Raw genomic sequence first — 27,378 nt, forward strand, 5'->3', positions numbered from 1 at the left:
AAACCAAATAATGGCTATTCAACAGCCAAAAAAAAAAAGATAACTATGCCCTTGCTTACTAGCAATATCAAGTCTGCAAACTGGAAGAAAAAAGCTGAGAGATATTCATCTCAAGTCAAATGTTTTTTGGTTATGACAAGAAAGTTACCCTAGACCCAAGTGAGGGTTTTCTGAGTACCATCTGCAATCCTCAAGAGATGGTACAAACAATCTGAAAAACTGATGCAGACATACTAGAACCCAAATTAATGAGGTTAGCTTGCTCTCACAGGCGTAAACAGGAAGGTGACTTCAAATGGAAGAGTCCAGATGATAATAAATGAAAGCAAATATTAATACCACAACAGGAAGGAAAACTATAATTGATAAATCATTAAATGAGATTACAAGATTTTAGTACCAAAAAAAGGAACCAAGTGTGCTTCCACACACTACAATACAACCCTTTTAATGTAATGTGATAAACTGTGTAATGTCAGATTTTATTTCCAATAATCTTTTTTTAATTCTAAAGATGTAATTAGCCAACAGTAAGAAGATATCTGTAATAGTAACCTTGATATATCAAATTATTTTAATTTCCCCAAGGAAGGAAGCCTTCCAAAAACTTCTTAAACCCAAATGTAAATGAAAGAGGAAAAAATAGTATTCAAGCACTAATTTTTCTACATAAAGGGGAAAAGGCCTTCATGCAGTTCTTAAAAATTCAAAGATGTTTAGAAGACTGTGAAATGATTCATAAAGGAGAATCTGAAGAAGTAAATTCTGCATCACTTTCCCACTTCCAGATCTTCCTTTACCACTGCAGAAAGATGAAAATTAAGTTTATTCACTAAATAGTCTGATCTCAACATCTGAAAATGCATTTCACCGTCTGTGGCCTTTGTTTAGTTTGTATGTGTGTATGAAATATTGGGAAATCATATTTAGATTTAAAATCGACAGTGATATGTACCTATACGTACAGTTTCCTTTAAGGTTTTGGAAGCATATCTAAATTTATCCTCACACATGGTTATAGATTCATTTTAATTTTTATAATTCTGAATTAAGAAGTTTAGAAATATTCGATTTGGAAGGCCCATGTGTCTAGACATATTAAATCAAACAAAACTCTCCAAGTGCCTTCACACTAGTGTCAATAACATAAAGCATCAACTCTCATTTATTCATGGGACGATTACAGCATTTGGAACATGGCCAACACCTCACTTCTTCTCATTGTCCTTTCGGCCTGCTATATCTTATCTATCTTATTGGCAGGCATCACTCCAAAAGTAGTAATAAGCTGGCAATTATTAAGTCCTTACCATGAGACAGGCACTGCTGTCAATATATACAAGAGCATATGATTTCCCACAACTGCTCTATGAGATCAGTACTCTTGCTATGCTTATTTTCCAGAAGAGGGGCTCAAGGAAGCTAATTCACTTGTCCACAGTCATAAACAGCAAAGCAAAATGACCAGTCTGATGCCAGAGACTGAATACTTAAGGAATTCAAGATTTGCCTCCAAGAGATAACCATGATAGAGGAAACGAAATCCAAATTGATCAATAGAGTAAGAAACCACCCTATCCCTCTGTGATATACATAATCAAAATGAATGTGCATTTCATGGGTGAAATGTTTCCAGCTACTGATCATAATGAGATTCCTGGATTATCCGTAGATTGTAACTCACATATTCAATCCCAGGCCCTCAGTTAATTGCAGGGTTCTGGTTTGACCTTTCTTATCTTCTTGAGTATTTGTCAAACACTGTACTCAGCCTTAAATTCATTTTTTTTTTAATTGCATAAAAATTTCCATCTTAGCCATTTTTAAGTCCACACAGTTCAGTAGTGTTAAATACATTTATGTTGTTGTGTAATAAATCTTCAGAACTTTCAGCCTTTGTCTTAGTCCCTTCAGGCTGTGGTAACACATTATCATGGAGGAGAAGCTTACAGATAATTGAAATGTACTATTTGCAGTTCTGGAGACCAGAAGTCTGAGATCAAGCCACCAGCACAGTCAGGTGTTACCCTCTTCCAGACTTCTCACTGTACATTCTCATGGCAGAAGGGGCTACTGAGCTGTGGGAATCTCTTACAAAAGCAGAAATCCCATTCACGCAGGCTTCATCCCTATGACCTAACCACCTCCTAAAGGCCACATCTACTAATACTATAATCTTTGAGAATTAAGATTACAACATATGAATTTAGAGGGGAACACACACATTCAGCCCACAGCAGTCCTAAATACGTTTGAGGTCCATTCTGTTGCACCACGTTACTCTTTATCAACGACCCATCTTTAAACTTCTGAGGTTGAACAAAATCTTCAATATTGAAGGCTTCTTTTTTTTTTTTAGAAGGCTTCTTTCTAGATAAGCATATATAAGACTCTGACATTATATAAGTTAATGATTCTTTTGGAACCACAGACCTTTTGAAAATCTGATGAAACCTATAGTCAATATATCAAAATAAAATGGATATATGAGTATATAACTTAAATGGTGCTCTATTTTCATGAAGTTATTGAACCTCTGCCCCGCAAAAGCCAACTATGAACTCAAGTAGAGAACTCTAATTATCTGGCATTATTTTGCACTAGTATTTACCAATTCTCTTGCATTTGCATCATTCCTTTAAATATCAAGATTCCCCTAGGGAGTTGTAATCAAGATCTTATTTGTAAAATTTCCCATAAACATGATTTCATTTATAAAAATTAACCTATAAACTTCAGGAAAATAACTCCATTGCTTATAAAAAGAACCCCATGGGCAAAGAATTCCCTATTTCCCGTATGTACCACATATTCAGTGAGCAGGTTCCAACAAAAATGCTGTCAAAGCACCTCACATCTGAAAGTAACCTAAACCACAAAAATACAGTCGAAGCTGCCTTATTCTTATGGGCACACCTTCTTCGGCTCTGATAGGAAGAAAGCTCCATGACTGATTGTAGATAAACTGGACTCGATCACTACCTTTCCAAATTTAATGTGTTGTAGTTAAACAACCATGTTCAGTGGTTTTAATTGCATCATTGCACTTTCTGATGTTTCTGATACCATAAAAAGATTGGATTTTAGAGGTGAAACCTTAGAGCTGATAGTCTCTCATTTCCTTTCCACCCAGATCAAGGGGGAGTAGATAAACCTGAAAACTATAATGTTTTGTTATTTGTAGGGGATTAATAAGTAAACACTGTTAAGGGATACTAGTCCATATTAAACATTAAATATTTAGTATATGTCACCACTTTAACAACATGAATACTCTGGATGGACTCTTCCAAAAGCATATACATATACAGATTCTACATATAATATCTGGTGTGATCATGAGCCCCCACCTAAAGCCCAGCCCTCCAGATCTCAAAATAAAGAACCTATCTCTGCATTCAGCAGACAAGTGTGAGCAGACACTTATAAGAGTTCCAGAACTTCACCTCCTTGAAACCGACATGAAGAACTGAATTCTGCACTGCCTTTAAAGGTGTCCATTCTATGCAAAAAAACTCAACACTCATCAGAAACAGTCACCACAGCATTCTCTTCGTTATCTGGTCAGTTTCTCAAAACAGAAACAGTTTAGTTAACCCCTCTTAAAGGAAGGCTCTGGCTCTTTTCTATTTGGAAGGCTGAGAAGCTGAGGGATGGAGAGCCTCCTGCCTCTGCCACAGTGACTTCACACTGCATCCCTCCAGAGAGCTAATCAGTAGACATTCTGACGCTGGCAACACAAACAAGCCAAGAATTAGCCTGGCTAATGCAGGTGCTATCATCTGGTAGACTGAGGTCGCCACTGGAAGCCATCTTACCAGCACTGCTCAGCCACCCACCTCCTCAGGGCTCTTGCCATCCTGCACCTTCACTTAAGAGGCTGTCTTCTCAAAGTCCCTTTGAATTTTTTAAAAGCAGTGTTCAATTACACATTTTATTCTACACTAAATTAGCCTCTTATCCTCTTTCTTGTTCTCTAGTTTCTTAAAAGTTTGTCCTCTATATATCACACAGCTCAATTGTCTATAATATACTACTAAAACATACACCTATATATTCATTATTCCTCAGACTCCAAGGTTCAGTTTAAGTTACAAAAACTAGTGTTTGAAAGATTCGCTAATTTATTAAAACCATTTTTAGGGACTCTCCTGGCAGTCCAGTGGTTAAGATTCTGCACTTCCACTGCAGGGGGAATGGGTTTGAACCCTGGTTGGGGAATTAAGATCCCATATGCCACACATCAGGGCCAAAAATAAGTAAATTTTTTAAAAGACACAATTTGATTTAATGCTAAAAAAAGGTCTTCCAAATGTGACTTTTTTGCCACTTAGATTTACTGCCATTGTTCTACCAGGATTCCCAAATTCTGAATTTACCAGGTGAGTTTGAGACTATATTAATTTCAGAGACTAAATTTAACTAACTATTCCATTAAAAAAAAAAATTGTATTCCAAAATGATAAGCAGGTAGAACTGAGATGAAAACAACTGGAACAATGGGAAGAAAAAGTTTTCAAGTACTCAATATCCTTGGTTACTTTTCCCATGATTCTCTGATTGAAAATCAGGACAGCATTTTAAAAGCTGGTCACCTTGGAAAGCACAGAAACCTCTAAAAATAAAAATCAGCATTTACAGACTCTGCCATAATGGTTTCCGGGTAAACAGAAAGACATGCTTGCTATTTTACCCCCACATGGAGGTTGTGGTAATTAATTATTCAACATTTGGAAAGTGCTTTAGAGATAAGAAGCTAAGTGCTAAAAACCACCATCAATTTGCAGCAAACTGCACTTAAAGTGAACTCACCAGGTTTACTGTTGGAAACTGAACCATTAGTCTATGTCCATGATTTTTTTCTTTTTCTTTTTTTCTCATTTCATTTAGAACATTAGACCAAACAGCTGACACTCATATGCAACCTTCCTTTCCCTTTAGACAACCTTTGAGTGTCAGTGAGTAAAAAACTAGTCCTTAAAATATATAAATTCCAATAATGTGGTTTCACTGGAATTCACAGTGAGATGCTTATTAAGTATCCTTCCTTCTCTGCCTTTTATTAAAGTAACAATATGAACAGTTAATTTATTAAAAATTTCATGTGTAAAGCTTTGAGAGTAATCAAAGTCTAGTTTAACATACTTATACTGTATTAGTGATCATTTAGGCAAACATTTAATGTTCATGACTATACTACAATATACAAATTTAGATGAACAATCTAAGAATTGATTAACTTTGATTAATATTCTAATGAAGGCAAGAAGTCATTCTATTTAAATAAAAAAATTAGGTTTTGTTAAGAATTTTTCCTTATTTACAATATATTCTGGTTTTAATCTATTCATTTTAAAACCCAAAACAGTGGTCCAAGATTTAGGAATTATTTTTACCAAAATACAACTAAAACCTACATAAAAGCCAACCTGCCGTAATTCAAGACACATGTATCCCAATGTTCATTGCACACTATTTTTACAACAGTCAGGACATGGAAGCAATCTAAATGTCCACAGGCAGATGAATGGATAAAGAAGATGTGATACACATAAGTAATGGAATATTACTCACCCATAAAAAGGAACAGAACTGGATCATTTATAATGATGTGGGTGGACCTAGAGTCTGTTATACAGAGTGATGCAAGTCAGAAAGAGAAAAATAAATACCATATACTAATGCATATATATGACATCCAGAAAAATGGTACAGATGAACCTATTTGCAGGGCTGGAATAGAGACACGGAGGAATAGGGTGGAATAGGGTGGGAGAAGGGGCAGGTGGGACAAATTGGGAGGGTAATATTGACATACATACACTGCTGCTGCTGCTGCTGCTAAGTCACTTCAGTCGTGTCCGACTCTGTGCAACCCCATAGATGGCAGCCCACCAGGCTCCACCGTCCCTGGGATTCTCCAGGCAGGAACACTGGAGTGGGTTGCCATTTCCTTCTCCAATGCATGAAAGTGAAAAGTGAAAGTGAAGTCGCTCAGTCGTGTCGGACCCTCAGCAACCCCTTGGACTGCAGCTTTCTGGGCTCCTCGGTCCATGGGATTTTCCAGGCAGGAGTACTGGAGTGAGGTGCCATTGCCTTCTCTGACATACATACACTACCAGGTGTAAAACAGCTAGCTAGTGGGAAGCTGCTGCATAGCACAGGGAGCCTAGCTTAGTGTTCTGTGATGACCTAGAGGGATGCATAGGAGACAGGGAGGAAGGCTCCAGATGAATGGGATATATGTATACATATAGCTGATTCACTTTGTTGTGACTCACTTTGTTGGAATACCACATTGCAAAGTAATTACACTCCAATACTAAATTAAAAAAAAAAAACAAAAAACCTGTGTTCATGCTAAAAATAAAAAAGAGGAATCATGAAGCAGTTTTTTTCAAGTAGTTTTTATTGGACTATAGTTGCTTCACGGGTTTTCCTGGTGGCTCAGACAGTAAAGAATCTGCCTGCAGTGCAGGAGACCCAGGTTCAATCCCTGGGATGGGAGGATCCCCTGGAGAAAGGACTAGCTACCCACTCCAGTATTCTTTCCTGGAGAATTCCATGGGCAGTGGAGCCTGGCAGGCTACAATCCACGGGGCCGCAAAGTGTCGCATACGACTGAGCGACTAACACACACATAATTGCTTCACAATGTTGTGTTAGTTTCTGCTCTACAGAAAAGTGAATCAGATATACATATACATATATCCCCTCTTTTTTGAACTTCCTTCCCATTTAGGTCACCCCAGAACACTGAATAGAGTTCCCTGTGCTCTACAGTATGTTCTCATTAGTTAACTATTTTATACATAGTAGCAATAGTGGGTATGTGTCAATCCTGATAAGACAGTAGCCGGCCACACTCTGCAAAGCCATCATGTGGTAACTGTGGTCACTCTGGGAGTAAAAATACAACATACAAGATACACTCATTCTTACCTATGTCCATTTTGGAAACAATTTTTAGCAGAATATTAATCTTTTTACTTCCTGTCTCTTACACAGTGGAAGATCATATATACAAATGTTATAATTTCATGTTTTAGAGAATTAAAAGCTGTACTGACATAATCTTCTTGGATCTGAGACTTATTTCCATTACATCGAGCTCAATAACATTTCTCTAAAAAGAGGGTTTATGCATTGTAATCCCCAAAATGCACAGTTTTTAAAAAGTCATCTTTGGTTTTAGAAAGGGCTTATTATGAGATGAGTTTTTACCACTTTAAACATGAATACCTTCTACACATCTATCAGTCTTAAATCTTTTATCCATATTCTTCCTTCCCCAAAATTTCTCCCACCAAGAAAACAAAAAGAGCATGGATGTAAAATCTTAAATGTACTCAACACTCCTAACCTCAATAGGGGGAAAAAAAAAGCCCTTCTGGTTGCTGAAGGAGATGTTCTTCGTGAGGCTCCTGGCTCACAGAACAAAACTAACTGTGGAATTCTGCATGGAACCCACAATACAGTGCTCAACCTCCAAATAAGGTAACACCAAAAGACAAATTTTCTCATTGACTCAGCTTGATACTTACTGTGTGTTCCATATAATCTTCAACTTCTATGGATCATTATGTAATAAAAAGGCAGACAAACGATTTTTCATGGTTCACGCCTAATATTGACATTTATTTTAAAGAAACTGAGAATACTTTCAAACAATTGCAAACTAGGGAAGAAAGTGAATCCAAGGAAGGCCTTTTTACAAAAAATTCCTTCAGAGGAAGTACCACAGTATTTCCTCTCCACTCTGCCAGCTTTAATAAGATATGCCAACAGTGCACTACTGGTGCAAACAGAAGAAATGGGCACAGTTATGTCTTAAAGAAGTGTTTTGTGGCAGACATGATTAGCTATCTCTGTTTCATCGTTAACAGGGCAACCGGACAGTTCCTTAAAAATAAACAATTTACTTATAATATAATTGCCTGGGGTGTTGGGGTGGAGGGGAAGTAAGAAATTTCAGGCACAATGTTTTCCAGCCATACAAATATGAAGAAGATAGAAACTGTCCAAAGGAATTAGCTATGTTCCCAAGTGACTGAGAAATGAATTGGCAGACTGAGCCTCCATGAGAACATTATTTTGAATCAAAACCAAATTTCTAAAACACTCCAGGTGATCAGCTCTATATTTATGGAACTTAAATACAGGACTGTTGAAAAGAACGATTCTGAAATGTTTAAGAAATGAAGCAATTTAATTAAGTGGTAATGCTGTATTTACTGATTGTGTTGTAATGTTCAGATCCAGAACCAGAGTGACAGGAAAGACAAACAGCAAGACTCTGGTGATCTTCTGAGTGCCAGTGTGTGTACTCAGTCATGTCTGACTCTTTGCAACCCCAATGACTGTAGCCCACCAGGCTCCTCTGTCCATGGGATTCTCCAGGCAAGACTACTGGAGTGGGTCACAACCTCCTCCTCCAGGGAATCTTCCCAACCCAGGGACTGAACTCGTGTCTCTTACATTTACAGGCAAATTCCTTACCACTGAGCCACCTGCGAAGCCTGGTGACCTTCTGAGATGGACACTATCACCTGGCCATGAACTGCCTTATCCAGCCACTCCCCAGCACAACAGCAGAGGTGAGTCCATGTCCCCTATACTCAGAAGGTCCTTACCTAAGTTACTTTGAGAAAGGCTAAAACTAACACACACACCTACCTAAAAATTTCATTCACTGTACGTCCAAATCCTTCAAATTTAATCATCAGGGATTATCTCCTTTGCTCCTTTCTTCCAGTAAAAATTAAAACTGCGAACACTACTAAGATACATACCACGTTAAATTATTTTTCTTACAAGGATATTGTCAGATTTTTTCCTCTTGCAAGGAAAATCAAGAAAAAAATTAATAAAGAGCATTATCTTTTAAACTCATATTGTACTAAAAAAACTATACTATAAGGGAAATGTAGAGCTGATAAAGTCACATATGATGATAATAACTAACACCTAAATCATTCTCACTGTGTGCTACAAACCCTTCTAAGCATTTCACATTTATTAACTCACTTAAGAGCCTCAGATTCAGGTTCAGATGAAGAGCTGGAGCACTAAGGATTTGGGGTCCAGGCTGCACTACCCAGATCTCCTCCTCACAGAGTAGGGGCTTCCCCAATGGGAATGTTGGGTAACTGATAATGCTCAGCTCAGTCTTACTCCAGAGTCACCTGAGCCAAGGTCAAGCCCTGTCCAAGGACAGCCCCCATCTCACGACTGGCTAACATGGGGTAGAAAGGCCTGGCTCCCTTACCTCGAGACAAGACAACTCTGAAGGGTCTGCTCGGCTCCGGAACTCCCAAGAGGATCAGCAGAGGCCTTGGCTGCCATCGTATTGACTTCACCTCCTCCTCCTGCCCCATCCAACTTCCTTCACTCCCTCACAGGTATTATATACCTCAGCACAAGCCCCAGTAAACATCCCGCCCAATCAGAACCTGCTTTCCAGGAACCTAGGACTCAAGTCCAGGCACTTTGGCTCCAGAGTCCATGCCCATAAACAGTACACTGAAATTCTGACGGTAAGGCAGATTCAGAAAACAAGCTCCATGGGTGTTTCCACAGGCCTCGGAACCTATAGGTACAAAGAGGTCTTGGTAACAAGAACTGAAATTTGCCACAGGACTGCTGGATCTCTGCAAGCTTCCCTCATTTCTGGGGTCTGTCAGCCGTGCTCACCATCAATCCTTTCATGACTGTCAACTCAGGCCTCTTCACTGAAGGCCACTGACTACTGGAGAATGCCACTGTTCTGCCCAGAATCCTCTCTCCTGGTCTCCTAATCCTCGAAACCTATGAGGAAGACACAGCCACCACCTCAGGCTCCATCACCCCAGAGCCCTACTCTGCTACCTGGTTGAAGCAGCCCTCCCTGGCCCATGCTTCTCAGACTCCCTCATGGAAATGGGTCCTTCCACTCTGTCTTACAGTCTCTCTCTCAATACAGCTAAGGCCTCGTTGTTAGGGCACAGTCCCCATCATGGCCCTCTCTGGTCTTTGCTTGTGGTCCAGTGTTCAGAACGCTGCACTTCTAATGCATGGGGTGTGGGTTCAATCTCCAGGTGGGGAACTAAGATTCCACATGCTATGTGGCACTGCCAAAGAAACCAAACCAAAACAACAAAAACTGTTCAACATGCTCAAACATGCTCAATTCACGAGAACACACACTTTGAGGGTCACTGCCCACCATGAAAGCAAAGAGCAAAACCCTTAATCCTTGTTCAGACATAGCTCAGACATCCTCTTTACAACATAAAAGATAAGCAAAAGAACGTCTAAATATTGTAAAGTAATTAGCCTCTAATTAAAATAAATAAATTTAAATTTAAAAAAATAAAGCACAGCAATATGAGAACACATATGTGGAGCAATAGCTCCACACAACTCCAGCCCAAAGAGCACTGCTGAACTGTATAAAGACCATGAGAAATGAACAAAAGGGGAAATTATTTTCAATAGATTGCTAAGAAAGGAGATAAGTGTGTGCAATTCATTTTAGAATGATATACATCAGAAACATATTTTAAGACAATTTTAACTGGATGCTTACTTAGGTAAGCTTCAGTTATCAGAAAATTCAATGAAAGTGAATACTTCATACTGTAATGACGGTAGATAAATAGATCACTCCTGCAGTTTAAGCAGACAGAGCTTTATTTCCCAGAGATGGGCTTCCCAAAACATGACTTCCCCTCCCTTGATTCCACAGACTGGGATCCATGGTACCTTCAGGCATTCACACCCTACCATCACTGCTCCCTAAGTCGTCAGGGCTCTGTTAGATCCCATATCCCTTGATGCCCACCTTAGAACTGAACCCTTCACTGTCTAAGTAAGACTGAGAAGTTATACCACCAGCTCCTTATTCAAGCAGCCACTTGCTTAAAGCCTGGGCCTACTCGAGCCTGGTTTTTTCCGCCACTTCGGTTTCTATATAAAGGACATAGTATTATTCAAATCCTTATACTAGAGTCCTTCCATCACAGAAGCTAAGAGCTGTGGGTCAAACAGGAATACATGGCACTGGACTTCCCAAGCTATTTAATCTGTGGATATAATACGACATCTAGGGTATCCAACTCACTTATTTTTAAATCTACAAAATAAATTTCACTTAGTTAGGAAAGCAAACTCTTTTAGAGTAATGGAATTATCCCAAACGAACCCTGAACCAAAAGTGTTGGTTTTAATTACTCAGAAACACCCAATTTGATTTTCTCAGCCAGCAAGGTGTGGACTTGATTTAGAGAAATTTTACAAGGAGTGTTAAAGGATGCGATCATTTTATAGCTTCAAGTAAAACAATGCATTTACACTAGTACCTTCCGGTCAAGGTCAAGAGCTAAGATAAGACTGGATGAAGCAGGTAAACTTTATCGGAAATGTCATGTGAGGCCAGACTCACGATCCCCCAGACCACCCTTCAGTGACATCTGACACAGACATCAAAGAGCAAGAGACCGTTCTACAAAGTGGAAGGAGACTCACACAAAGGGTCCTGACGGAGCCGAGTCCAGACAGAAGACTGTCCAAAGAGACCTATAGATCAAACATAGCCATCCTTTCTTTTAAATTGTACAAATACTGCATCTACCTAAAGATTTATTCTGGGCCTCTCAAGAAGCCAGTTTCTCCTCCTGGGGTAAAATGTTGCTCACAGAAATACCTACTACATAAATTTAAACTCTTCTTTTATGTTAAACCTATGTCTCTCAGTTGTGTGGTCTCCCTAGCACTGCTGTCCTTGGATTTGCGGCAGAGAATTCACGACTTTCCTTAGACTTGGACTCAGATGAAGGTGAGGTCTCCTTTCAGACTTCACTGTTCAAGACTACAGCACTCATATCGATTTAAAGACACCCCCCTACTCTCATGATACGCAGTGTATTTCTCTAGACCTTTCCCAGGTATGTCTGTCTTGAGGTGCAAGAACAAACCTTTGAGGGAGCCATGTAGGAAAAATTCACAAGGTTCAGACACATGGATGAACACAGACATTCAGCATGAAAAGATCCCTATTAGGAGGTGATGTGTGTGTGTGTGTTAGTTACTCAGTCACGTCCAACTCTTTGTGATCCCATGAACCGTAGCCCATGAGGCTTCTCTGTCCATGGAGTTCTCCAGGCAAGAATACCAGAGTGGATAGCCATTCCCTTCTCCAGGGGATCTTCCTGACCCAGGGATCAAATCTAAGGCTCCAGCATTGGAGGCAGATTCTTTACCATCTGAGCTACCAGGGAAGTCCTAGGAGGTAATAACTGAACTCAAATATGTGCTCAAATGCAATATTTATCAATACACCAAAGAATAGTGAAATTCTTGAGATTTCACTGGAAATATCATTTACACATAATAAGTAAAACATCTGGGGCTTCACCAGTGATCTAGTGATAAAGAATCTGCCTTGCCATGCAAGGGACACAGGATCGATCCCTGGTGGGGGAATTAAGTTCCTACATGGCACAGAGCAACTGAATTCAAGTGCCTCAACTAAAGAGCCTATGAGTCACAACAAAAGATCCCACACAGCGCAACTAAGACCCAACACAGCCGAATAAACAAACAATAAAAATAAACACATGTTCTCTAATGTCTCAATATGTTGTGCATTAGCTTCTATTATAAGGCACACATACTATAAGGCAAATAATATACATCAAATAATACACAGATATATACAGTAATGATATTCTCTTATCTTTATATAAAGCCCAGTATTATCACAATGCCCTAAGAGCTGTACTATAAAGAAGTTTTACTTTCCCTCACTTTTATTTCTGTTACATCTTCCAAAGATTTTATGAGAACAACATCTGGATTTAAAACTCCTGGTTCAATACAGTATAAAAGAATGATTTGAGTGAGGCAAACACCAAATTCACAGACGTGGATACCTAAGTTAATGAATGACTCCCCCGTCACCTACCACAGGAGGCACCCCTTCAGGTTTGTCAAATGATACTCAGAAAGTATCTGGGCAACAAAGAACTTATGCGTTTGAACTGTGGTGTTGGAGAAGACTCTTGAGAGTCCCTTGGACTGCAAGGAGATCCAACCAGTCCATCCTAAAGGAAATCAGTCCTGAATATTCATTGGAAGGACGGATGCTGAAGCTGAAACTCTAATACTTCGGCCACCTGATGTGAAGAACTGACTCACTGGAAAAGACTCTGATGCTGGGAAAGACTGAAGGCAGGAGGAAAAGGGGACAACAGAGGATGAGATGGTTGGATGGCATCACCGACTTGAAGGACATGACTTTGAGCAGGCTCCAGGAGTTGATGATGGACAGGGAAGCCTGGCGTGCTGCAGTCCGTGGGGTTGCAAAGAGTCGGACACGACTCAGCGACTGAACTGACCCCAAAGTACTAGGTGTACTTCATTTCAACGTGTTTTTTTTTTTTTAACAATACCTTCTATACATATTCTTCAGAGAAGGCATAAAAATTACAATTACTTATAAACTTTTTTTTAGGTAAATGCCTCTTTAGAAATCTTAAAAGCAGTGCTCATTGGGGTAAGCTGGGTGAAAGCTAAGTAAAAACTGGACTATATTTTTCTAATTTCCTGTGAGCCTACAATTATTTCAAAACAAAAAGGTTTTTTTAAGTGCTAACAATTCATTTTTACTTTCAAGAAATTAATGCATAAAACTGCATCCAATTCAAAGACTACATAAAATAGAGTCCTATCTAAATAAAAAGGTTAGATCATTTTTCCAAGGAACTATAAAATATAAAACATCACAAACTCTAATAACAAAAGTTTCATCCCCAAAGTTACTGGATTCCAAACTTCATGAAAACATATTTCACAAGAAATATTTGAAAGACCAAATAGCAATGATCAAAGCTATTGATACTACAGTGGAGGAATTTCTCTAGAAGAAATAGACTTCAGATTAAATTTGAGTGTAATGATTGGGCATCTCTGACTGGTCTGTCCAGATTTTTTAAGTGACTAATTATCATTCCACTAAGTAAGTATTTTCACTACAAAATATGCTATCCACTGTGAGGACCACGAAAGCTACTCTGACACAGTTCTCACAGTGAGGAGACAGAAAGTGTACGAAGACAACAGGAACACATATGAAACCAAAGGCAGTGCAGAACAGTAGGCAATAAAGGGATCAATTAGTGTACAATTCACTGCTGAACATTTTGGCAATAAAAAGTGTGAGTACTTGAATAATATTTTCTTCTGATGTTTCTAGACGGATGTTTTAGTTTCATATCTTAATGTACTTTTCAAGGGAAATTATCTGATCTCATTTATCTAAATCTTTTGAGACGCTTCCTATCCGCCTTCTCTCTTTTCCCTGGCAAAGCAGTTCAACTTGTAAAACTGCAAATGTGTGAACTGTGTGTTTCTTCTCAACCTGTTAACACTCAGCAATTTTCTAAAAGCGATTGTAATCAGTACACTAGCCATCTCCTGCCACAAAGCCCTACTCTCTGCTAACATCAGGAGTGCTCATCTCACATTCCTAAGGACACGTCTCTAGAGGTCAAAGGAATGAAGGCATTTCTGCAGCAGCTCGAGGTGTGAGGCCTCGATGCAGCTGCAGTCGACATGCAACACTCGAGGGGAAGGTTCTAGGAGGGCAGCCATCCATACAAGGTCCAATCAAACTGCCCGGCTGAAGATCTCACTCCGTCCTCAGCTGAACTAACAAGTTTCACAAATAACACTTTCAGAACTTCATTCATGGTCAGTCTGGGGTAGAAAGTACCAAAGCCTGCCTTGTGTTAAAGACATTAAGAACCTCCAGGGACTTCCCTGGTGGCATAGTGGATAAGAACCCACCTGCCAATGCAGGGAACATGGGTTCGATCCCTGATCCTAGAAGATTTCACATGCTGCAGAGCAACTAAGTCCCAGCACCACAACTACTGAGCCCGTGCGCCACCCTTACTTAAGCCTGCACACTCTAGAGCCTGCAAGCCACCACTAATGACTGATGCTTCAACTACAGAAGCCCCCTGCGCCCTAGAGCCTGCAAGTTGCCACTACTGAAGCGCATGAACCTAGAGCCTGCGCTCCGTAGCAAGAGAAGCCACCACAATGAGAAACACAAGCACGGCACCTAGAGAGTAGCTCCCGCTCTCTGCAACTAGAGAAAGCTCACATGCAGCAAAAAGACCCAGCAGAGCCAAAAATAAATTTTTTAAATACATAATAAACAAACAAATATAGCACTGTGTACATGTCAAAAGAATTGGAAAAAAAAAAAAGAATCTCTCCATCAGGCCATTAGAGACAACAGATTTCCACGCTGAAGAGCAGGAGAAATGGAAGAGCTACTCTCACTTCACTCTCATGCGACATCAGTTTAGATATTATCAGTGTCATGACCCTACTCTTTAAATAGTCTTCACTCTCATGCGACATCAGTTTAGATATTATCATTGTCATGATCCTACTCTTTAAATAGTTGCTCTTCCCTAAATCCACAGCGTCAATGTCTTTCAAAAGTCACAAGTGCTGAGTAGACACAAAAGAGAGGAGCCTTGCATCTAGCATTTAACACAGCAATAACCAGACATGCTTGGGTGCTTTTTGTTTTTAAAAGACCCACTTTAACTTCTTACAGGAATGAAATCACCCAGAACAGAAGATGAGGCTTTCTGAAATTCACTATTTGTAAAATAGTAGTTTAACAAGGCAGACCATAATTACCCCTTGTATTTATTTCAATTTTCCATAGCATTATGTCTGTAACAAGAAAACAAAAGCTGTCTTGTTATTCCAGATGATTCCATTTTTCCAGTAAATCACCCTAAAGCAGCCACATTCGGGTCAAGCGCATATGAGGGATGCTACCTAAAATGTAAACGTCCTCATAAAATATAGACTAACTTATGTTATTCTGAAGCAATATGTATTATACACTCAGTACTCTGAGAACTGCAAAACAGTTTTACTTAAATGACAAAAGCCAACCAGCCAACACTACCACCACCAGCTCTCAAAAAAAAAGGAAAAGACTCAAATATGAGAAAAAAGAAAATTCAGCCTTTGGGTAAGAAAATCTAACTAGATTTACACATCAAATTCCAAGTTCCTTCTGCTGCAAGTCTGGTTTTGCAAAGGGATACCTTCTATTGTTTATCATGTAATTCTCCAAAATAAAGATCATGCAAATTCTCATTATATTTCATTTAAATATAAATATAGGCATTAAACTCCTTTTCAGGTGAAGAAATAAAGAGGGTCAGAAAGTCACACCAAAAGTTGAGAGTCAGACCTTTCAAAGGATTAGGAATCACTGCTTTACACGAGTTTATAAAGTATATGCTGCAAGTTTGCTTCTGACATTATAATCAACGTATCTGAGAATGATCTTATCCATGCTAAGCTGAAAGGGCTCTCTACAAGCTCCAGTTATCAGATTGTTCATCTTTAAATATTCAGTTTTTCACGAAACATGGTTACCAGGGTATCAGCACTGTAAAAAACCCACTACAAGATTTTAAATCTGAAAATTGTTGGCCAGCATTCTAATTATAGAAGCAAAAAATATTCAGTGCGTAAGCTCTGAGGGCTCACCCATAGGGTGAAGAGCACTTTAATCATTTTCGAGGGTTCTCCCGGTCCTGTGTGTGTTACTTGGGGGCATAAACTTGATATGAGCTATATAGTGAAACAGGTGATCTCAAGCTGCTGGCTATTAGACTCAATTTTTCAAGCTGATGTTTAATAAACCCTGTTCCCTGCTCAGCTTTAGCATAAAAAGTAAAAGTCCTAGAGAAAAAAAATGTAAAAACAGTGTGAAGCATGCAGAGTTAACAGTTCAAAAAGACTGCTTAAGTGTGTAGTTCATTCATTCAGCAAACAAGCATTTATTACTGTGTCAGGAACTGTTCTCACTTGTTGGCACAATTCAAGAGTAAGGTATGTTTAGAACACAACAACAATAATGAAATAACTAAAATATGTTTGGCCATTTACAGTTTTGAAGAAAGCTTTAAAAATAACACCTCAATTGTCTTCCATAATAGCTCTAATGAATTCGGTTTTACAGCCATTTTAATAACAATGAAAAAATAAGAGATCTAGATGATTTTCTAAATTCTCTAAATCAAGTAACTTATAAGTAATAGAGCTGGGTCTCCAACTCATACCTTCCAAACGTACATTTCCATCAGTCGCTGGGCAGAACCACATTACAAGATGCTCTACTCTCATGGGAACCACAGAGGATATATTCTGTACGGTTCTGAACTGTGTTAAAGCTTTTAAGGAAAAAGTTTTACAGATCCAGACTAGGGTGTGTACAAGTTCAAATATTTCTATTCAAACAAGATACTACAAAAACTGTTTAGAAGCAACTAGGCCCAAGATGTTGCAAGATTCTACTTCTCTGCAGACATGCTGAGTATCCGCTCATCTAATACATCAGCACATGCTAAAGGGCACACTCACAGGTGCCATGACAGTCCATAAAGGGCCAAAATGTGGGCTGTGGCCCAATTCCTGGAAATCCCCGCCCATTCCCCAAAATAGATGGAATCGCCTCCCACTTGTTAGCCTATAAAATTACCCAGTCCATAAAAACCAACAACCCCATACCTCCTGGGCTCTGGAGCCCCTCTCATCTTCTGAGATGGCCACATGCTCCCTATGGAACGTATATCTCTCTGAATAAACTCATTTTCACTTAAAAAAACTGCTCTAATCTCTTCACCCATTTATTTTAGTTATTATATAAAAACACTGGTGAAATGAGTCTGCCTGGTTAGCTGAGCTTTCTAGACAAATAAGGTAGGTTTACTCCACAAGTCCTAAAATGTTCCTTACTTGGGATAATATACTGGACAGAAACCCCTAAGCCAAAACCTTGAACTAGAACTTCACAGAAGAAAAACAAAGCCAATAAACATATTAAAAAATACAAAAGGTACTCCAGGAAATGCAAATTAAAACCACAATGTGATACCACTACATATCCACTGCTGCTGCTGCTGCTAAGTCGAATCAGTCGTGTCTGACTCTGTGTGACCCCATAGACGGCAGCCCACCAGGCTCCACCGTCCCTGGGATTCTCCAGGCAAGAACACTAGAGTGGGTTGCCATTTCCTTCTCCAATGCAGGAAAGTGAAAAGTGAAAGTGAAGTCGCTCAGTCTTGTCCGACTCTTAGCGACCCCATGGACTGCAGCCTACCAGGCTCCTCTGTCCATGGGATTTTCCAGGCAAGAGTACTGGAGTGGGGTGCCATTGCCTTCTCCGACATATCCACTAGAATGGCTAAAATTAAAAAGAGAGATAACAGTAGCTGTTTTTAAGGATACGCGGCCGCCAAAACTCTCATTAAATGCTGCTATCACTATCTACTAAGACTGGCTCAACAATTCAACTCATAACACACATCCCAAATTCCTACCCATACTAAAAGACATATGTAAGAATGCTCAGAGCACTGCTTTTCATAATAACCAAAAACTGGGGGAAAAAAACCTCAAATATCCATCAAGAGTGAAATGGATAAATAAATGTGGCCTTCTCATAAAATGAAACACGACAGTACAATGAGAAAAAACAAACTGTTGCAAAACACAAAACAAGAATGAACCTCACACATATAACACTGAGCAAAAGAAGTGAGGCAAAAAGGATACAGAACATGTATTCTGGTAGAAAGTTCAATAACAGGTAAAAGTAACCTGCAGCCCCAGAAGGGACTTCAGGAGGGAAGCTACCCTTGGTGGGAGGAGAGTGGGGCTTCTGGCTGCTGACAGTGGCCTATGTCTTGGCCTTTGGTGCTGATGCCCAGGGCTCTATTCACTTAGGTAAATCACTGAACTGTTTACTTATCATTTAACGACACACATACTTTTCTATACCATACTTTTCCCTGGTAGCTCAGTTGTAAAGAATCCGCTTGTCAATGCAATAGACGCAGGTTTAATCTCCAGGTCGGGAAGATCCCCTGGAGAAAGGAATGGCAACCCACTCCAGTATTCTTGCCTGGAGAATCTCACAGACAGAGGAGCCTGGCAGGTTGCAAAGAGTTGGACACTACTTAACAACTAAACAACAACATACTTTTCTATACACGTTATATTTCCATAAAAACTTAGACAGACAGGAAGAAGAGTAGGAGAAAAGAAAGAAAGAAAGGAGAAACGGAAGAGGGGAAAGGAAATGTATGAAGTGATGTTATCAGGACGGTGGAAAGAGTCCTCAACCACCAAGCTTCTTTTCATTCTCACGTCTCTTAGCTCTTAATCGATCTCTTCCTTGACTACCAAGCTGTTCTCGGGGACTTTTGAATGTTATCCATGCAGCTGCCAGTACCAGGCCATTTCTATCTTCCAATCTGTAGTTTACTATTTACCACAGGACTAGATATGTTATAATCAGTCACACTGCATGTGAACAGCCACTCATATGAGGGATCTCCTATGAGTAAAGTGAATCCTCTTTAATGTAGGTCTTTCTTTTTAACCTCTGTTTTGCCTGCTTAGAGGCTGTTTTGCTGACGAATATGCCAGATACAGGAGTTACCAAAAGATGGAGATGTTCCTGGGCTCTAGGGCTTTCCTGGTGGCTCAAATGTCTAGTAAAGAATCAGTCTGTAACCCAGCAGGAGGAGAAGGGGATGACAGAGGACAAGATGGTTGGATGACATCACTGACTCAATGCACATGAGTTTGAGCAAGCTCCAGGAGAAGGTGAAGGACACGGAAACCTGGAGTGCTTCCGCCCATGGGGTCACAAACAGCCAGACACAATTGAGCGACAGAACAACAACAATAACCCAGGAAACCCCAGTTTGATCCCTGGGTCAGGAAGATCGCCTGCAGAAGGGAATGGCAAACCACCAGTATTCTGGCCTGGAGAATTCCATGGACAAAGGAGCCTGGCGGCCTACAGCCCATGGGGTCGCAAAGAGTCAGACATGATTGAGCTACTAATACTAACACTTTCATTTTTTCACTGGGCTCTACCCATGAATACTAGGTCTCTAGGCTAAAGCTAGAATCAACCAACATAAAATTCCAGATCCCAGGAGTTTACTTACTTCCAAAGTAAGTATAAGAGAATATCACTAGTGAATACGTTTATAAAAAAGAACTGCTAACTTCTTATCCAAGACATTATGAACAGCTTTGCTAACTATGTCATTCATAGAACATCCTATCAGTTTCAAAGAATATATTCCTTTCTCATTTTGTATTTTTACTAACTTTGATTTTTTAAATCCTCCCAAAAAGTATACTGCAACTTTTATTTAAAACTTCAAGGTTTCCAAAACAGAAACTCAAGTGCAACAGACAAAGTCTCTTTCTACACAGTAATCCACAATGTTAAAAAAAAAAAAAAAAAAACCTGAAATACTACTTGTAAAATCCTTTTACATCTTAATTTATGTAACTTCTTTCTGTACTCATTCTCCATGAAAAATAAAAGTTAGCTCTCAAGACTGTAGCTAGAACTGGGGCACACAAACTGAAAAAAGTCACCCACGGGCACTGCTGCTGCTGTTGCGGCTGCTAAGTCACTTCAGTCGTGTCCGACTCTGTGCGACCCCATAGACGGCAGCCCACCAGGCTCCCTCATCCCTGGGATTCTCCAGGCAAGAACACTGGAGTGGCTTGCCATTTCCTTCTCCAATGCATGAAAGTGAAAAGTGAAAGTGAAGTCGCTCAGTCATGTCCGACCCTCAGCGACCCCATGGACTTCAGCCCACCAGGCTCCTCAGTCCATGGGATTTTCCAGGCAGGAGTACTGGAGTGGGGTGCCATTGCCTTCTCTGCACAGGCACTGCAGGTCCTGAAATAAAGAAGAGCTGGGTGTGTGCATCCACTACACAGAATGATAAACAAGGAGCAGAAACTCTCACCTTACATCAGATCAATGTTTATCTGCTTTAGTATCTTAAAAACTGTAACTAAAACAACACTCATTCGAGGACAGTCATTTCAGAAACAGGTATCAGTAGTTCAAAGATGAAATATTCATTCCCACCTCAACCAATAATTTTCCACTTAGTTTAAGAAAAGCATACAAAGTTCCCTGTGCCTTGGCTTCCTCATCTTTTAAACAAGCATGATAATCCCTTACATCTACTTAATTTGCAGAAAAAGATGATGCTTTGGCTTCTAGAAACAACTATAGGTGTACAGGGTTTCACCATGATGAGGTCTATCTCCATCTTTTCGAACATGTAACTTAATCCAAAGGCAAATAAGACCATATCATCGAGGGTGAAATTATGAACCTCATGAAGAAGATTGGAAGAAAAAGTTTTTTCTCTTCTTTGTCACAGCAGGTACATAAATCCATCATATTTCATAGCTGGCTGTCCTTTTGATGCCCTGTTGGAAATGCCATTCCACTGCAGAGACTAGAGAAATGCAATAAAAGTCATTGCCACAAAATCATTATGACAGTCATAAATACAGCTTTCAGATAAAATAATCAGCCACCTCTACAAATGAGGAGTACTCGTGCACCTGTGCATGTGCCTGTGTGTTGTGCGTAATGTACATCGGACAAAAGGCCTGAGTAAAATGGTAGGTTAGAAAAATCCATCTTCACTGCTGGAAAAATAACCAACAGTGTGCACTACAGGGGATATAAAATATCACATTAGTGTTAGAAGGACAGCAGCATATTTTCTACTTGTGACATAAATCAAACTCTTAGCTATTGGGAGAAAGGCAAACATGTACGTGAAATACAACTTAGCCCTGATCTTGTATGAACGAAACATTATTCTTTCCCTTCTTTCAAATTCCTACATTTTGCAAAAAATCCCCGAAAGTAGCAAGATCTAGTTTTGTAAAGTCTTACGAACTTTATGTAAGTTTAGGATGTTCCTAAACTATGTGTTTTGCTCAATGGCCCTCCGCAACACACTAATTTCATAATTCACAGGTTGACCTCAGAAACTGCAGCCACAGTGAGAATCCAGATATGTGTTCCGCTCACAGCTTCCTCTGTCCCATCAAATCATGTACCCTGATTCTTTTCATTCAGCTATATAAAGGAAAAACTCCTTAAAACTTTCATCATTGCTACATTTTTCTCTTCTGAGTTTGTTCTTTCCACTCCCAGTCTTCATACCTATCAACTCCAGTCTCGGCTTTCATTCACATTAAAAACGAACACCAAAAACGCTCCAGGAAACAAGCAGATGATGTGTATTGGCACACTTAAGTAGCAGTGACTTCTCACAGGACTAACAACACTAGTCCTCGTGGACTGCAGCGCCCTCAGAGGCAGGCGGAGAAACCTGATTATCTACGTGATTCACCAACTAATGTGTATTTCCTTTCCTTAAGTGTTGTGTTTTCTTTAAGATGTAAGCCATGGCCAGACATCGATCTTGTTATCAGAACGAGGGATCAGAACCTGAAAATTATACTTGCCAGAGCTCAGTGAAAAATGAAATTACCACCAGAGTGTGCTAGAATTTGTCCCAAAGGTTACCCATTTCTATCACATTTTTTCTGTAAATATGATTCCCTGTAGTGCTTTCACACATGGGTGTAAACCCAAAATGTATTCTAATCCTTTAAAAGATGAAAATAATAACACGAATATTCATACATTTAAAGTCCTTTTATGTTAACAAAATGAACTAAAAGAGATACACCACTATAAACAGTACATTATGGATATTTCATTGGCTGGCATGCCTTATATATGTTACTAAGGGTCATTCTGTAGAATGACCCCGAACCATTAAATGATACTCCAAATCTCATTTTGAAAACACCTTCTTGAAGGTGTCTAAGGTGGACATGCCTAGAACTATCAAACTATCCCATCTTATCCCTCCCACACTCATACCCTGATAAATGCGCTTTGCCTCAAGAGTTCGTAAGAGTTCTACTTTCCTCTCTCTACGCATATATGTGGCAGGTTTTTGTCATCTTACCAGAGACGCTGAGATAAAGTAAAAACTATTGAATTTCAAGATGTAATAGCAAGAGAACAGAATCCTATCACTACATTTAACTTTAAAATGAAAGTAAAAGTTTTTTTCTCAGTTGTTAAAGCTATAAAAAAAGAAGCAGACATTTTCCTTTGACTGAAGCTATACCAATAACCTCAGTCTAAGTGCCATTATGACCATGAAAATCACTTAAATGCTAATGTGATAGATACAAGGAAGAGAGTTCTTAAGTCAGAAGCCTTTCAAAAGACATTATGTTGGCTATAAGAAGCTACTGGATACTGTTCTCATTGCTGTGAACAACCTATTCAAATCAACATGAAAAAATAAGCCCTAATGGGCAAAGTATGCTTAAATTTAACTCAGGTAATATTCAAACTCCAAGTCCCAGATACAAGGAAAAGGGGAAATATGGTACAAGGCAGTGTCTCTCAGGAAAGGAACCATTCCAGGATTTGAGACAATGTGTGTTTGGCACAACCCAGTGTTCACGATTTCCCATTAGCCACAACTTTCTCCAGCACTGAAGTGAAATGGGAAAAGAAATGAGGAACATAAACCAAAACTGTTAAATGCTCTTCATTGTCAAGTCTGGAAAGAGCTTGCTGAGGGCCAATTACGTTGTGAAGGTACGGCCTTGAGAAGGAGTGAGGGGTGGGGGGGAAACACGGAAGTTTTACAAGGAACTCTTCTGAAAAATGGTTTACCATGGTCGAACAGAGGTAGAATGGCTTCCTTCTCCATCTTTCCTATCAAGTTCGGGTTTTTTTGCTGTTGCGATTCTTTTGTTCTTTAATTAACTTCCCTTCTTGCGGGGCTTGCTGCAGTTTGCTGATGTAGTTCCCAACTGCTACCTTCCTTTGGCGACTCTTATTAACGGACTGGCAAAGGCTGGGTAAAATGCACTTAAGAAAGAAGAAATCACCTCCTCTTGCCAAGACGCACATGTGCCCAGTACCTGAGGAAGAGCTCCACTGTCGCCGGCCAAGAGAAATTCCAGTTTAACCTCCCCTTTCCAAATCAACAGCAAAGAAGCGTGTGTGTGTGTGCCACTTGCAGAGAATCTGCCTGACTCACCCCCGCTTTCGGCGTGCCAGGGAGAGATGTGAATGATCGGTCTCCCGGCTGATAGTGAAGTGGGGGTCGCGGTCCCGGTGGCACCGAAAGTCCCCTGCCCCCATCCTCCGGCCTCCCCCGCTAGTGTGTCTGGGGATGTCTCCCTCTCCGGCAGGTGCCCGGCCACGCTGGGGCCACCAAAGCTCACCCAGGCAGGAACACACGTGTCCTGCGCCGGAGCCCAGCCCCCGGGATACAGTGGCCCCACAGTCCGGGCAGGGACGCCAGGTGAGCGCCGCGGAGGGGTGTCGGGGAGGGGGGCGGGCTTGACCATGCGGGTGCAGCAGGACCATCCAACGTCCCCCTCTAAACGCTAAGAAGAAAAAAAGTACTTTTCTGCGGAATCTGCTTCCACGCTCCGCCTGGCGCCCAGCCCCCGAAGATGCCCGGCCCGCAACTGACCTCTCTCTCTCACTCCCCGCGCGCGCCCAGGCCGCCCGCGCCCCCTCCAGGACCTGCCCCGAGCTGACCCTCCTTCCCCGGCCCTGGCCGGGTGCTCACCTCCTGGGGTCCGGCTTCCGTCGCTCGTCCAGTTTGGCGGTTGAGTGTGGGGCTGCAGCAACCGCTGCCGCCGCCGCCTTCGCTGCCACCGCCGCTGCCGCCGCCTCCGAAACGCTGCCCGGCGCGCCGCCGGGGCTGGAAACCGGGAGCCCGCGGGATCCCGGGAGGCGCGGGCCCGGGGCGCGGCGGGGCCGAACCGCGGGAAGTTGTCGGCGCGAGGCGCGGGGCTCGAGCCACCCCCGCCCAAGTAGTCACAACTTAGCAGTCCGGGTGGGTGCGCGCTCCGGGGCGGAGGGAGGCGAGGACAGGGCGAGGGCGCGGGGGCGGGAGGGTCTCCGGAGCCGGCAGGACTGGACCCTGAAAGAGGGGAGAGAGCGAGCGCGGGGGCAGATGTCTACACGGCCCGCGTGGTGCCTGGCGGGTGAGTGTGTGAGAGCGCGGGGCGTCTACTCTACTTTGCCTTCTGCAGCTCCTGCATATTTATGGGGATCGCCGAGGTTCCTGCCGGTAACTACCACTGCAGCAGCGGCGCCCGGCCCGGACGCCCCTCGGGAGCGAGCCCGGGGAGGGGGGTGGATCGGGAGGGCGGCGGTGGCGGAGGCTGTGCCACGAGCGCGAGCCCGCGATCCATATTTAAAGCCGCCACTGGCCTCGGCCGGCCCCCCGGCCCTGCCCTCGCTCGCGCCCGCCCGCCCGGCCCCCACCGCTCCGGGCCGCCGCTCGGCGTCACCAGCCCGGGCATCGCGGCGGCGGGGAGGGGCCTCGGGCCGCACCGCCCCCGGGGGCCCGGGCTCTGGGCGCCGCGTCCGGCTGGAACTGACCGAAGACCCGGCTCCTGACCCGCCGCCTCCGCTTCCCTGGGTTCCCCCTCTCTCTCTCTCTCTCTCTCTGGCTCTGCCTCTGACTCTGTCTGTCTGTCTGTCTGTCTCGCGCGCTCTCTCTCTCTCTCTCTCTCGTGCCCTGAGCCGGCTGCAAGTCCCAGCTTTTTGTCCGATTTACAAGAGTTCCCCGCTGGGGAGAGCTTCCTCTCTCTTGCAGAACTGAAATGACTGGGACAGATCACTCTTGAAGCTACTTTTATAAAAGTGGAGGGAAACAGGTAGAGAGCGCGCTGCCAGCACGCTGTGTGAAGTTGTTCACCTCTAGCACGATGTCTGGGGAGAGCGCAGCTGTCAGCCTTGTCCTTCGCTTGTCACTGATGACTTCTGTCTTCCTCAACCAGTTTGGGAAACATCTTTAGTCATCCAAGGGAGTTTCTTGAGGATATAAATGGATTATTGTATTTACTCTGTTTCTAAGGCTAATAGAGGTTTAAGTCCTCTTTGCCAAGCAAATAATACTACTAATAATATATCAATGACCAGCCCCATTTTGATCAGTTAAGTAGACCATAAATATATGAACAGACTGTCGGCACTGACACCATCTAATGTTCTGAATACTGCTAGAGAGTAGCCACTTAATGGATTTGAGCCACACAGTATATGATGTAAGCCCATGTGCATTTCCTATTAATATATATTATATATTTAATATACATATGGAAGTCACTGACCAAACTGCATCTCTGAGGGTAACCACCGGAACACATAAAACCCTACAGAAATAATGTCACATGCTCACTACCTCCGCCAAAGATTTGTTTCCAAATTCTTTCTTCAATAGCAAGTAAAAGTCACCCAGTTGTGTCTGACTCTTTGCGACCCCATGGACTATACAGTCCATGGAATTCTCCAGGCCAGAATACTGGAGTTGGTAGCTGTCTCTTCTCCAGGGGCTCTTCCCAACCCAAGAATCGAACCCAGGTCTCCCGCATTGCAGGCGGATTCTTTACCAGCTGAGCCACAAGGGAAGCCCTTTCTTCAATCCTAACCTATAATTAATAAGACTCCTAGTGGGGAAAAAAATCTGGAGGAAAATAACTTGGAGACAAAAGTCTTCTTTCTAGTATTTAAAACTGGAATAGACATATTATTTATTGTACCTCACCAATGCTGGCAAAACAGGTATATACTTGAACCTTTAAAAAAAAAAAAAAAAAAACCTAGTGTGTTTAAAATCCTTGGTTAGTGCTCAGGAGACACTGGGATGACCAGAAAGTATCTAATGTCTAAAATTGAAATGCATTAATGTCATGTGTCTGGCTGTTGTTACCTCAATGCTCACACATTTTACATTACCCACTGCAATAACGTGGGAAATTCAAGTTTTGGTTTTTTTTTTACTTAAATGTAAAGATTTTGCCTATATAACTATACTTTGTTTTTAGACTAATGTTAAAATTAACTTTCAGTCCCTGAGCACACAGTTAGCAAGAATCAGCAACCCCAAAGTAAGCTCACAGGAAAAGAGAAGCCACTTTTGTATTAAGAATTTGCCATTGCTGTTCAGCAGTTTTTCACACTGTGGATTATGTATTTCAACATAGCTGGCAATTTCTCATTATCATCGTGAACCAGCCATGAATGGTCAGTGTTGGTGACTGTTTGGGAAAGGAAAAGTCCAAGAAACTTATGTTTTCCAATATTCTGCTGCAAAATACATCAAACTGGCCTTTACACAAACCAAAAAAGTAACCCTTAAAGGCATTTTTCTATCAAGATGGACAAAATTTTACCCTGAAAGGAGTATAAAGTTGGAGAGTGGGGTGGGAGGCAGAGAGAGAATTAGAGCACTGTGGGGTGCGGGGTTGTGTGCCCCTTATATTAATGAGAAAAAAAGAGTTGTCTTTGGCAAAAAGCCAGCAATCTGTTATCATTCTCATTACTTGATGTTTGCTATCCCACAATTAAAAGCGCAGGTTCCATTTCCTTTCCTATTGACTATTGTCCAG

At 41.4% G+C, this 27,378-nt stretch overlaps 1 protein-coding gene across 3 annotated transcripts in view; it reads right to left on the minus strand.

Annotated features, from left to right (window-relative positions):
• SLC4A4 (solute carrier family 4 member 4) overlaps positions 1 to 24,678 on the minus strand; it is a 379,388-nt gene extending 354,710 nt beyond the window's left edge. For 2 of the 3 annotated variants that reach the window (XM_086405458.1, XM_086405455.1), the window contains exon 1: positions 24,546 to 24,678. Coding sequence is in view for 1 of the 3 variants with exons in the window: in XM_086405451.1 (XP_086261577.1) it covers positions 24,006 to 24,109 (104 nt within the window). In the remaining 2 variants the exon portion in view is untranslated. Of the gene's footprint in view, positions 1 to 24,005; positions 24,199 to 24,545 lie in introns of those variants that run through there. The other variant, XM_086405451.1, reaches the window with a different exon arrangement.
• Positions 24,679 to 27,378: the final 2,700 nt, after the last annotated feature.

Source organism: Bos grunniens, chromosome 6 (genome assembly GCF_055505025.1).
Source record: "Bos grunniens cultivar Pamir isolate PY7600 chromosome 6, Bosgru_T2T1.0, whole genome shotgun sequence".
NCBI classification, from domain to species: domain Eukaryota; kingdom Metazoa; phylum Chordata; class Mammalia; order Artiodactyla; family Bovidae; genus Bos; species Bos grunniens.